This window comes from Bombina bombina, chromosome 1, assembly GCF_027579735.1.
Source record: "Bombina bombina isolate aBomBom1 chromosome 1, aBomBom1.pri, whole genome shotgun sequence".
Lineage (NCBI taxonomy): Eukaryota > Metazoa > Chordata > Amphibia > Anura > Bombinatoridae > Bombina > Bombina bombina.
Window position 1 is genome coordinate 1,505,635,141 of NC_069499.1, and position 14,756 is coordinate 1,505,649,896.

The 14,756-nt window shown below is 40.0% G+C and overlaps 1 protein-coding gene across 1 annotated transcript in view; it reads left to right on the forward strand.

Annotated features, from left to right (window-relative positions):
• Positions 1 to 228: 228 nt before the first annotated feature.
• Positions 229 to 14,756, forward strand: part of PITPNC1 (phosphatidylinositol transfer protein cytoplasmic 1) — a 674,601-nt gene continuing 660,073 nt past the window's right edge. The window contains exon 1 of the mRNA XM_053707933.1: positions 229 to 847. Within this exon, the coding sequence (XP_053563908.1) occupies positions 800 to 847 (48 nt within the window). The 5' untranslated portion in view covers positions 229 to 799. The remainder of the gene's footprint in view (positions 848 to 14,756) is intronic.

Genomic DNA, 14,756 nt, shown 5'->3' on the forward strand with positions numbered 1-14,756 from the left:
AGAGCCCCATAAACATTGTGCAGAAATACAATTAAATATTGATGTCAAACGAGGTGGCAAAAAGCAGGCACTAACGCAAATAGATCCCCCTTCTGATCAGACCCTGGCAAGTTGAGGCAGTAGGCATGCTGTTTTATTTAAATTCTCTGCATTCTTCTGAGTATAGTTTCCCTATTGGCCAGCGCTCACATCCTTCCTGCTGCTGATGTCAGACACGAGCACAGTCTTCAGGACACAGATACAACTAGGAACTGAGAGCTGCATCATCTGCTCCAGCTTCAGATAAAGACCCTGGAGGGGGGAAAGATTAGGAGGGGAACAACACAACCAGCCAGATCTTGTCAAGTGTAGGAGCCCAACTGCAGAGGGAAGAGGGATTTGTGATCAGCTCTGCATGGCTTTGTTTCCAGACTGGAAGTAAAGCTGCATCTCTTTATTTTACCAGCAAGGATTCTTTCTGCCCTGTGCAATATTATACATTAAATACTAGTACAGTATACACAGTATTGGCATGTCCTGATAGCTGCAGAGTTGTGATCCACACCCATCCCCACGCGTGGATCTGTATCTCCTTGGATGGTTGCCTGTGTTTGCTGCTAGAGCCACAGTATATTTTCCTGTCTAAGGATTGAGTTGTGGTTTCTTGCTGGGTCAGCCCTTCCTCCTCTATGCAGGGGATTTAATGCACAGGAAAGGCACAGTCTGCAGAAGATTCATTCATTTGGGGGTCCCCAACCCCTTATTCAGGTTTTGATTCCTGCATTGGTTCCTTGGATTTCACCCTATTCAAGCATTGAACATGCTGCTGAAGGAGTACCGGATCTGTATGCCTCTCACGGTAGAGGAGGTAAGTGGATACTGGTTTCTGTTACTCTCCGGGAAGCAATGGGTCAAAGGTGGCTGCATTTAGCTGCTAATATTCAGCTATTGTCACGATGACTACCAGATGATTACCCACAGCTACACAATGCCCAGAAAATATGTATATGATCATTAACCCTTACAGTGATCTCAACTGGAGCTGCTAATGTACATAGTGTTTAGATCCTTTATAAGTCTAGCAATACAATTATTTCTGCAGCACACATGTATCTTGATCTTACTTTTCAAATTCTTAATATGTCCCTATGTATTCCCCTTATTGGTAACGGTTCATTTACTGACTCCTTTTCTTATTGATTGTAAGCTTAAGGCTGATATCGTTTTGAGCTTAAAGAGTGATGATAAATAGTCTTTATAAACAATTACATCTATCATGTTTATTTTTCCCCCTTTAGCACTGAGCCAACTGATCATTATGTACTTTTACAATTCATAGTATATAGTTTATTAACAATTTCCGATCCAGAGGCTCTCTTTACAAATGAAACTATATTCTGCTTTACTAAAACTCCATATCATGAGTAGTAGTACAAGGTGCTGTGTGTATTTTACCATTACCTGATCCATATGTTAGGAAGAACCAGTACTAGCAGTGTCAGGAAAAAATAACCAGATGGGGGTTTGTAGTATGTGCTATTATATTATATCCATCAAAATATCTATCTATCTATCTATCTATCTATCTATCTATCGTCTATCTCTCATGTGTGTGTGTGTTTGTATGTATGTATATATATATATATATATGCACACAAATATATATATATACATATATACGCACACACAGACAAATATATATATATATATATATATATATATATATATACTGTATATATATATATATATATATATATATATATATATACACATATATATATTAAAACTAAAATGATGGGGAGCAAAAAAGTGTAGGGTAGCAAAACAAGTGTATGTATATATGTATATTAAAATGATGTAGACCTAAAATGTGTATTTATATATGTGTATGTATATATGTGTGTATATATATATATATATATATATATATACTGTATATATATATATATATATATATATATACACACATACACAGCTATCTACTGTGCATTATCATCTTTTGAACCAGGGGGTCTAAGGATGATGTGTTGTATATATTTATTTTAATTTTTCCTTTGAGATTAAATTATATTCTATAGGTATTTTAAGTGATAGATGAATTCTCTCTATGTGAATCAATGTTATGTACATTTCCAAAGACGACTTATGGTATATCTCAATTTACCTTTACAATTTTATTGTCTGTTCCTTATGAAATGATGCCTGCTCATAGTATTGATAACTATTCTTCATTTTTAAAGAAAGCAATGCCAGATGGTAATTTGAAGTCTGTCACATTATTGTTATAAATATGACCACAAGATGGCGTTTTAACAGTAAAATGCGAAATATTATGGTTATATATTGTTTTCATATACTTTTGTGTAATAAATTATATTTGTACGCGAAGCACACTGTATCTGTTGGTTTTATATATATAGTTGTGCGTCGTTAGTATAATTTATTTGAACAGTAAAAGTAAACATAAATGATCCAACATTATTTCTGAATAGTATATTTGATACATTTTTTAGGAAAGATGATACTTGGGTAATTGAAGAATGGGCTGAAAGGGTCATGATGCAAACAATTGACTTTGCTTTTATCTAAAATAGAGTATTTCAAAAAGTATTGCTGTGCTTTGTTATATTTTTTTTAATACATGTTCCTGTGCTAAATAAACTAATTTATTTTTCTGTTGTCTCTGTAATTAGATAAGCGATAGATATATAATCATCAACTGCACTTACTGTTAGTTTACCTTCACATTTAAACAATATTTATTGCACGAAAATATGTTTGCCAGCATCATTTTCATGATTGAATTTTTTTTAGTACAATGTCCCTTTAAGAGAACTATTTAAATACACATTTTGCAGATATTTGATGCCTGTTCAGCACATTCATTTTATAAGGTATTTTTTCTTACATTTTGAAAGTAAATAGAATTAATTATGTCATAATAATTAGCATTTTTATATTTTAAAGTTAATTTTACTGCCAAAATACCACTTAATTACTTTTAGCCCATGTTTGCAGACTTGTGTAAACATTGTTGTTTCTGTGTGGACTGTGGACTTACCTCAGAATTTTATGGTAATACAAGTAATATATATGTATGTAAGCAATATGAATACTGTTATATATATACTGGTGGCTAATAAAATATTTTTAAAAAATTGCAACAGATTTTTTAAAATAAAATATTACCTGCTGCTTATAAGGATAACAAGGTTGAAAGGACTGATCAGTCTTTATTTGTAGATAATGGTTAAGTGATAGTAATTATGGTAACAAAAACATAGATATTCTTCATAAAGGCACATGAAAATCTAAATAAATATTTAATAATTCAGATGTGTGTAACTTTAAATAACTTTGCAATTTATTCCTATTATCAAAACTGTGTGTTTTTCTTGCTATTCTCTGTTGAAGAGTAAACCCAGGTTGGATCAAAGGAGTTCTTTAGCTCTCTGTGGTGGATGTGTTTGTAACAATGTACAACATTGCTTCAAACATTGTTGCAAACACTACAGCCAGTGCTAGTGACACTTCGATACCCCTGAACATACCTAGCTATACTCTTCAAACACACATCCCAAGATAATAAAGCATATTTTATAATAGAAGTAAAATGGCTCTATTAAAACCATTAAAGTTCCATCTTCACTTTATTGTCCTTTTAGTGTTATTTTATCCTACAATATAAGAATATTCTGTATTGGGGTCACTATGAATCCAGCAAGTATTTTGGTATTTTAAGATACTGCAAGTTGGTGGATTTTGTTGCTGCCAACTCTATAAAGAATTCTTAAACAGAAAACTTTTATAAGAGGAACCATTCATAAAATTCCTTTGCAGTCCAGTACAATGTGCAGGAGCGTTGGAAGTGCTTCATAGCTATGAATGGGAAGCAGAAATACATTCATTTAATTGTCTTTTTACCTGTTTGCTGCCAAAGAGGGCTGCAGTTTAAATGCATTAGTAACACTGATTTTAGAGACTACAGATATATTTTTTTTCCACAAAATTTTCTCTTGTATTGATCTAGTGTTTATGTTGATTGACATAGAAATAAAAATTAAAGGGACGGTAAAGTCAAATTTAAACTTTCAGACAGAGCACGCAGTTTTAACCAACTTTCTAATTTACTTCTGTTATCTAATTTACTTTGTTCGCTTAGTATCATTTGTTGAAAAGCATACCTATGCATGCACTTCTAGGCAGCCGATTGGTGGCTGCACATTTATGTCTCTTGTCATTGGCTCACATGATAGGTTCAGTTAGAAACTTCTTCTTTTTCTTCTCCTCTGCCTCAGAGACACTTACTTATTCAGGGTGATTGACATGCCCTGCTCTCACGCAATCGGTTTGGCAAGAGCAAAGGGTGACATCGTACAAGAGAGCTCTTGTGCAATTTTACATTTTGCAATGGGACACTGCATCACATGCGGTGGTTGCAGATGGACAGGTTCTTTACTAAATGCAATCTTGATTATTTCCCCCACAATATATGTAAGTCTCAATATAGCTATATATGAAAGATGTATTACTTTAGAGTGGCCAGAATCCTATCCTTTTGGATATTTGTCAAAGCACAAAGATGTGTGTTTGACAAAGTATGTTGGATATTTGAAATAGACCTAAAACACTAAGTAAATTTACAAAGAAACAAAAAAACTATTCGGGGCTTTGAACCACAGAGGAAAGAGACAAACTGAAAACACTAAGATATCCAAGTTCAAATGTTATATTTGTAGGAGAGAAAATACATGACAGAGAGATTGTAAGTGACATAAATTGAGACTGATAGAGAAAGCAACAGATTGTGACTGCCCGAGAGAGTGCGACAAACAAATGACACTTAGTGTGACTGACAGAGAGTGCGACAAACAAATGACACTTAGTGTGACTGCCCGAGAGAGTGCGACAAACAAATGACACTTAGTGTGACTGACAGAGAGTGCGACAAACAAATGACACTTAGTGTGACTGACAGAGAGAGTGCGACAAACAAATGACACTTAGTGTGACTGACAGAGAGTGCGACAAACAAATGACACTTAGTGTGACTGACAGAGAGAGTGCGACAAACAAATGACACTTAGTGTGACTGACAGAGAGAGTGCGACAAACAAATGACACTTAGTGTGACTGACAGAGAGAGTGCGACATAACAAATGACACTTAGTGTGACTGACAGAGAGAGTGCGACATAACAAATGACACTTAGTGTGACTGACAGAGAGAGTGCGACAAAACAAATGACACTTAGTGTGACTGACAGAGAGAGTGCGACATAACAAATGACACTTAGTGTGACTGACAGAGAGAGTGCGACATAACAAATGACACTTAGTGTGACTGACAGAGAGAGTGCGACATAACAAATGACACTTAGTGTGACTGACAGAGAGAGTGCGACATAACAAATGACACTTAGTGTGACTGACAGAGAGAGTGCGACATAACAAATGACACTTAGTGTGACTGACAGAGAGAGTGCGACAAACAAATGACACTTAGTGTGACTGACAGAGAGAGTGCGACATAACAAATGACACTTAGTGTGACTGACAGAGAGTGCGACATAACAAATGACACTTAGTGTGACTGACAGAGAGTGCGACAAACAAATGACACTTAGTGTGACTGACAGAGAGAGTGCGACAAACAAATGACACTTAGTGTGACTGACAGAGAGTGCGACAAACAAATGACACTTAGTGTGACTGATAGAGAGAGTGCGACAAACAAATGACACTTAGTGTGACTGACAGAGAGAGTGCGACAAACAAATGACACTTAGTGTGACTGACAGAGAGAGTGCGACATAACAAATGACACTTAGTGTGACTGACAGAGAGAGTGCGACATATAGGGTTGCCACCCGTCCCTTAAAATACAGAACACTTATAAGTTACACATGCTGCAGGGTGTGCAGGGAGGAATATGAATAGTGCTGTCCAGAAACACAATACATGTTCCTCCCTGCACACCCTGCAGCATGTGTAACTCATAAGTGTCTGGGAAAACATGGCTGAGGTGGCAACCCTAGCGACATAACAAATGACACTTAGTGTGACTGACAGAGAGAGTGCGACATAACAAATGACACTTAGTGTGACTGACAGAGAGAGTGCGACATAACAAATGACACTTAGTGTGACTGACAGAGAGTGCGACAAACAAATGACACTTAGTGTGACTGACAGAGAGAGTGCGACATAACAAATGACACTTAGTGTGACTGACAGAGAGAGTGCGACATAACAAATGACACTTAGTGTGACTGACAGAGAGAGTGCGACATAACAAATGACACTTAGTGTGACTGACAGAGAGTGCGACAAACAAATGACACTTAGTGTGACTGACAGAGAGAGTGCGACATAACAAATGACACTTAGTGTGACTGACAGAGAGTGCGACAAACAAATGACACTTAGTGTGACTGACAGAGAGAGTGCGACATAACAAATGACACTTAGTGTGACTGACAGAGAGAGTGCAACATAACAAATGACACTTAGTGTGACTGACAGAGAGAGTGCGACATAACAAATGACACTTAGTGTGACTGACAGAGAGTGCGACATAACAAATGACACTTAGTGTGACTGACAGAGAGTGCGACAAACAAATGACACTTAGTGTGACTGACAGAGAGAGTGCGACATAACAAATGACACTTAGTGTGACTGACAGAGAGTGCGACATAACAAATGACACTTAGTGTGACTGACAGAGAGAGTGCGACATAACAAATGACACTTAGTGTGACTGACAGAGAGAGTGCGACAAACAAATGACACTTAGTGTGACTGACAGAGAGAGTGCGACATAACAAATGACACTTAGTGTGACTGACAGAGAGTGTGCGACATAACAAATGACACTTAGTGTGACTGACAGAGAGAGTGCGACATAACAAATGACACTTAGTGTGACTGACAGAGAGTGCGACATAACAAATGACACTTAGTGTGACTGACAGAGAGTGCGACATAACAAATGACACTTAGTGTGACTGACAGAGAGAGTGACATAACAAATGACACTTAGTGTGACTGACAGAGAGTGCGACATAACAAATGACACTTAGTGTGACTGACAGAGAGTGCGACATAACAAATGACACTTAGTGTGACTGACAGAGAGAGTGACATAACAAATGACACTTAGTGTGACTGCCTGAGAGTGCGACAAACAAATGACACTTAGTGTGACTGCCTGAGAGTGCGACATAACAAATGACACTTAGTGTGACTGACAGAGAGTGCGACAAACAAATGACACTTAGTATGACTGACAGAGAGAGTGCGACAAACAAATGACACTTAGTGTGACTGACAGAGAGAGTGCGACAAACAAATGACACTTAGTGTGACTGACAGAGAGAGTGCGACAAACAAATGACACTTAGTGTGACTGACAGAGAGAGTGCGACAAACAAATGACACTTAGTGTGACTGACAGAGAGAGTGCGACATAACAAATGACACTTAGTGTGACTGACAGAGAGAGTGCGACATAACAAATGACACTTAGTGTGACTGACAGAGAGAGTGCGACATAACAAATGACACTTAGTGTGACTGACAGAGAGAGTGCGACATAACAAATGACACTTAGTGTGACTGACAGAGAGAGTGCGACATAACAAATGACACTTAGTGTGACTGACAGAGAGTGTGCGACATAACAAATGACACTTAGTGTGACTGACAGAGAGAGTGCGACATAACAAATGACACTTAGTGTGACTGACAGAGAGAGTGCGACATAACAAATGACACTTAGTGTGACTGACAGAGAGAGTGCGACATAACAAATGACACTTAGTGTGACTGACAGAGAGAGTGCGACATAACAAATGACACTTAGTGTGACTGACAGAGAGAGTGCGACATAACAAATGACACTTAGTGTGACTGACAGAGAGAGTGCGACATAACAAATGACACTTAGTGTGACTGACAGAGAGAGTGCGACATAACAAATGACACTTAGTGTGACTGACAGAGAGAGTGCGACATAACAAATGACACTTAGTGTGACTGACAGAGAGAGTGCGACATAACAAATGACACTTAGTGTGACTGACAGAGAGTGCGACATAACAAATGACACTTAGTGTGACTGCCCGAGAGTGCGACAAACAAATGACACTTAGTGTGACTGACAGAGAGAGTGCGACATAACAAATGACACTTAGTGTGACTGACAGAGAGTGCGACATAACAAATGACACTTAGTGTGACTGACAGAGAGTGCAACAAACAAATGACACTTAGTGTGACTGACAGAGAGAGTGCGACATAACAAATGACACTTAGTGTGACTGACAGAGAGTGCGACATAACAAATGACACTTAGTGTGACTGCCCGAGAGTGCGACAAACAAATGACACTTAGTGTGACTGACAGAGAGTGCGACAAACAAATGACACTTAGTGTGACTGACAGAGAGAGTGCGACATAACAAATGACACTTAGTGTGACTGACAGAGAGAGTGCGACATAACAAATGACACTTAGTGTGACTGACAGAGAGAGTGCGACATAACAAATGACACTTAGTGTGACTGACAGAGAGTGCGACAAACAAATGACACTTAGTGTGACTGACAGAGAGAGTGCGACATAACAAATGACACTTAGTGTGACTGACAGAGAGAGTGCGACATAACAAATGACACTTAGTGTGACTGACAGAGAGTGCGACATAACAAATGACACTTAGTGTGACTGACAGAGAGAGTGCGACATAACAAATGACACTTAGTGTGACTGCCTGAGAGTGCGACATAACAAATGACACTTAGTATGACTGACAGAGAGAGTGCGACAAACAAATGACACTTAGTGTGACTGACAGAGAGAGTGCGACAAACAAATGACACTTAGTATGACTGACAGAGAGAGTGCGACATAACAAATGACACTTAGTGTGACTGACAGAGAGAGTGCGACAAACAAATGACACTTAGTGTGACTGACAGAGAGAGTGCGACATAACAAATGACACTTAGTGTGACTGACAGAGAGGAGTGCGACATAACAAATGACACTTAGTGTGACTGACAGAGAGAGTGCGACATAACAAATGACACTTAGTGTGACTGACAGAGAGAGTGCGACATAACAAATGACACTTAGTGTGACTGACAGAGAGAGTGCGACATAACAAATGACACTTAGTGTGACTGACAGAGAGTGTGCGACATAACAAATGACACTTAGTGTGACTGACAGAGAGAGTGCGACATAACAAATGACACTTAGTGTGACTGACAGAGAGAGTGCGACAAACAAATGACACTTAGTGTGACTGACAGAGAGAGTGCGACATAACAAATGACACTTAGTGTGACTGACAGAGAGAGTGCGACATAACAAATGACACTTAGTGTGACTGACAGAGAGAGTGCGACATAACAAATGACACTTAGTGTGACTGACAGAGAGAGTGCGACATAACAAATGACACTTAGTGTGACTGACAGAGAGAGTGCGACATAACAAATGACACTTAGTGTGACTGACAGAGAGAGTGCGACAAACAAATGACACTTAGTGTGACTGACAGAGAGAGTGCGACAAACAAATGACACTTAGTGTGACTGACAGAGAGTGCGACATAACAAATGACACTTAGTGTGACTGACAGAGAGTGCGACAAACAAATGACACTTAGTGTGACTGACAGAGAGAGTGCGACATAACAAATGACACTTAGTGTGACTGACAGAGAGGTGCGACATAACAAATGACACTTAGTGTGACTGACAGAGAGAGTGCGACAAACAAATGACACTTAGTGTGACTGACAGAGAGAGTGCGACATAACAAATGACACTTAGTGTGACTGACAGAGAGTGCGACATAACAAATGACACTTAGTGTGACTGACAGAGAGTGCGACAAACAAATGACACTTAGTGTGACTGACAGAGAGTGCGACATAACAAATGACACTTAGTGTGACTGACAGAGAGAGTGCGACATAACAAATGACACTTAGTGTGACTGACAGAGAGAGTGCGACATAACAAATGACACTTAGTGTGACTGACAGAGAGAGTGCGACATAACAAATGACACTTAGTGTGACTGACAGAGAGTGCGACATAACAAATGACACTTAGTGTGACTGACAGAGAGTGCGACATAACAAATGACACTTAGTGTGACTGACAGAGAGAGTGCGACATAACAAATGACACTTAGTGTGACTGACAGAGAGAGTGCGACATAACAAATGACACTTAGTGTGACTGACAGAGAGAGTGCGACATAACAAATGACACTTAGTGTGACTGACAGAGAGTGCGACATAACAAATGACACTTAGTGTGACTGACAGAGAGAGTGCGACATAACAAATGACACTTAGTGTGACTGACAGAGAGTGCGACAAACAAATGACACTTAGTGTGACTGACAGAGAGAGTGCGACATAACAAATGACACTTAGTGTGACTGACAGAGAGAGTGCGACATAACAAATGACACTTAGTGTGACTGACAGAGAGTGCGACATAACAAATGACACTTAGTAGTGACTGACAGAGAGAGTGCGACATAACAAATGACACTTAGTGTGACTGACAGAGAGAGTGCGACATAACAAATGACACTTAGTGTGACTGACAGAGAGAGTGCGACATAACAAATGACACTTAGTGTGACTGACAGAGAGAGTGCGACAAACAAATGACACTTAGTGTGACTGACAGAGAGTGCGACATAACAAATGACACTTAGTGTGACTGACAGAGAGAGTGCGACAAACAAATGACACTTAGTGTGACTGACAGAGAGAGTGCGACATAACAAATGACACTTAGTGTGACTGACAGAGAGAGTGCGACATAACAAATGACACTTAGTGTGACTGACAGAGAGAGTGCGACAAACAAATGACACTTAGTGTGACTGACAGAGAGAGTGCGACATAACAAATGACACTTAGTGTGACTGACAGAGAGAGTGACAAAACAAACGACACTTAGTGTGACTGACAGAGAGAGTGCGACAAACAAATGACACTTAGTGTGACTGACAGAGAGAGTGACATAACAAACGACACTTAGTGTGACTGACAGAGAGAGTGCGACAAACAAATGACACTTAGTGTGACTGACAGAGAGTGCGACAAACAAATGACACTTAGTGTGACTGCCTGAGAGAGTGCAACAAACAAATGACACTTAGTGTGACTGACAGAGAGTGCGACATAACAAATGACACTTAGTGTGACTGACAGAGAGAGTGCGACATAACAAATGACACTTAGTGTGACTGACAGAGAGAGTGCGACATAACAAATGACACTTAGTGTGACTGACAGAGAGAGTGCGACAAAACAAATTGACCGTAGTGGGACTGACAGAGAGAGTGTGCGACAAACAAATGACACTTAGTGTGGACTGACAGAGAGAGTGCGACAAACAAATGACACTTAGTGTGACTGCCAGAGAGAGTGCGACATAACAAATGACACTTAGTGTGACTGACAGAGAGTGCGACAAACAATGACACTTAGTGTGGACTGACAGAGAGAGTGCGACATAACAAATGACACTTAGTGTGACTGACAGAGAGTGCGACATAACAAATGACACTTAGTATGACTGACAGAGAGAGTGCGACATAACAATTGACACTTAGTGTGACTGACAGAGAGAGTGCACAAACAAATGACACTTAGTGTGACTGTCAGAGAGAGTGCAGACAAACAAATGACACTTAGTGTGACTGACAGAGAGAGTGCGACATAACAAATGACACTTAGTGTGACTGACAGAGAGAGTGCGACAAACAAATGACACTTAGTGTGACTGACAGAGAGAGTGCGACATAACAAATGACACTTAGTATGACTGACAGAGAGAGTGCGACATAACAAATGACACTTAGTGTGACTGACAGAGAGAGTGCGACAAACAAATGACACTTAGTGTGACTGACAGAGAGAGTGCGACAAACAAATGACACTTAGTGTGACTGACAGAGAGAGTGCGACAAACAAATGACACTTAGTGTGACTGACAGAGAGAGTGCGACAAACAAATGACACTTAGTGTGACTGACAGAGAGAGTGCGACAAACAAATGACACTTAGTGTGACTGACAGAGAGAGTGCGACATAACAAATGACACTTAGTATGACTGACAGAGAGAGTGCAACAAACAAATGACACTTAGTGTGACTGACAGAGAGTGCGACATAACAAATGACACTTAGTATGACTGACAGAGAGAGTGCAACATAACAAATGACACTTAGTATGACTGACAGAGAGAGTGCAACATAACAAATGACACTTAGTGTGACTGACAGAGAGAGTGCGACATAACAAATGACACTTAGTGTGACTGACAGAGAGAGTGCGACATAACAAATGACACTTAGTGTGACTGACAGAGAGTGCGACATAACAAATGACACTTAGTGTGACTGACAGAGAGTGCGACATAACAAATGACACTTAGTGTGACTGACAGAGAGAGTGCGACAAACAAATGACACTTAGTGTGACTGCCTGAGAGTGCGACAAACAAATGACACTTAGTGTGACTGACAGAGAGAGTGCGACATAACAAATGACACTTAGTGTGACTGCCTGAGAGAGTGCGACAAGCAAATGACACTTAGTGTGACTGACAGAGAGTGCGACAAACAAATGACACTTAGTGTGACTGACAGAGAGAGTGCGACATAACAAATGACACTTAGTGTGACTGCCTGAGAGAGTGCGACAAGCAAATGACACTTAGTGTGACTGACAGAGAGTGCGACATAACAAATGACACTTAGTGTGACTGACAGAGAGAGTGCGACATAACAAATGACACTTAGTATGACTGACAGAGAGAGTGCGACATAACAAATGACACTTAGTGTGACTGCCTGAGAGAGTGCAACAAACAAATGACACTTAGTGTGACTGACAGAGAGAGTGCAACAAACAAATGACACTTAGTGTGACTGACAGAGAGTGCGACATAACAAATGACACTTAGTATGACTGACAGAGAGAGTGCGACAAACAAATGACACTTAGTGTGACTGACAGAGAGAGTGCGACATAACAAATGACACTTAGTGTGACTGACAGAGAGAGTGCGACATAACAAATGACACTTAGTGTGACTGACAGAGAGAGTGCGACAAACAAATGACACTTAGTGTGACTGACAGAGAGAGTGCAACATAACAAATGACACTTAGTATGACTGACAGAGAGAGTGCGACAAACAAATGACACTTAGTGTGACTGACAGAGAGAGTGCGACAAACAAATGACACTTAGTGTGACTGACAGAGAGGTGCGAAACATAACAAATGGATACTTTAGGTATGACTGACAGAGAGAGTGCGACAAACAAATGACACTTAGTGTGACTGACAGAGAGAGTGCGAACAAACAAATGACACTTAGTGTGACTGACAGAGAAGTTGCGACAAACAATTGACACTTAGTGTGACTGACAGAGAGAGTGCGACAAACAAATGACATCATAGTGGACTGACAGAGAGAGAGTGCGACAAACAAATGACACTAGTGTGAGCTGACAAGAGAGAGTGCGACAAACAAATGACACTTAGTGTGACTGACAGAGAGAGTGCGACATAAAAATGACACTTAGTGTGACTGGGACAGAGAGAGTGCGACATAACAAATGACACTTAGTGTGCACTGACAGAGAGAGTGCAACATAACAAATGACACTTAGTGACTGACAGGAGTGCGACACAACAAATGACACTTAGTGTGACTGCCTGAGAGTGCGACATAACAAATGACACTTAGTGTGACTGACAGAGAGTGCGACATAACAAATGACACTTAGTGTGACTGACAGAGAGAGTGCAACAAACAAATGACACTTAGTGTGACTGACAGAGAGAGTGCGACATAACAAATGACACTTAGTATGACTGACAGAGAGTGCAACAAACAAATGACACTTAGTGTGACTGACAGAGAGAGTGCGACATAACAAATGACACTTAGTATGACTGACAGAGAGAGTGCGACATAACAAATGACACTTAGTGTGACTGACAGAGAGAGTGCGACAAACAAATGACACTTAGTGTGACTGACAGAGAGAGTGCGACATAACAAATGACACTTAGTGTGACTGACAGAGAGAGTGCGACATAACAAATGACACTTAGTGTGACTGACAGAGAGAGTGCGACAAACAAATGACACTTAGTGTGACTGACAGAGAGAGTGCGACATAACAAATGACACTTAGTGTGACTGACAGAGAGAGTGCGACATAACAAATGACACTTAGTGTGGACTGACAGAGAGAGTGCGACATAACAAATGACACTTAGTGTGACTGACAGAGAGAGGTCGCGACATAACAAATGACACTTAGTGTGACTGACAGAGAGAGTGCGACAAACAAATGACACTTAGTGTGACTGACAGAGAGTGCGACATAACAAATGACACTTAGTGTGACTGACAGAGAGTGCGACATAACAAATGACACTTAGTGTGACTGACAGAGAGTGCGACATAAACAAATGACACTTAGTGTGACTGACAGAGAGAGTGCAACTAACAAATGACACTTAGTGTGACTGACAGAGAGAGTGCGACATAACAAATGACACTTAGTGTGACTGACAGAGAGTGCGACATAACAAATGACACTTAAGTGTGACTGACAGAGAGAGTGCGACATAACAAATGACACTTAGGTGTGACTGACAGAGAGTGCGACATAACAAATGACACTTAGTGTGACTGACAGAGAGAGTGCGA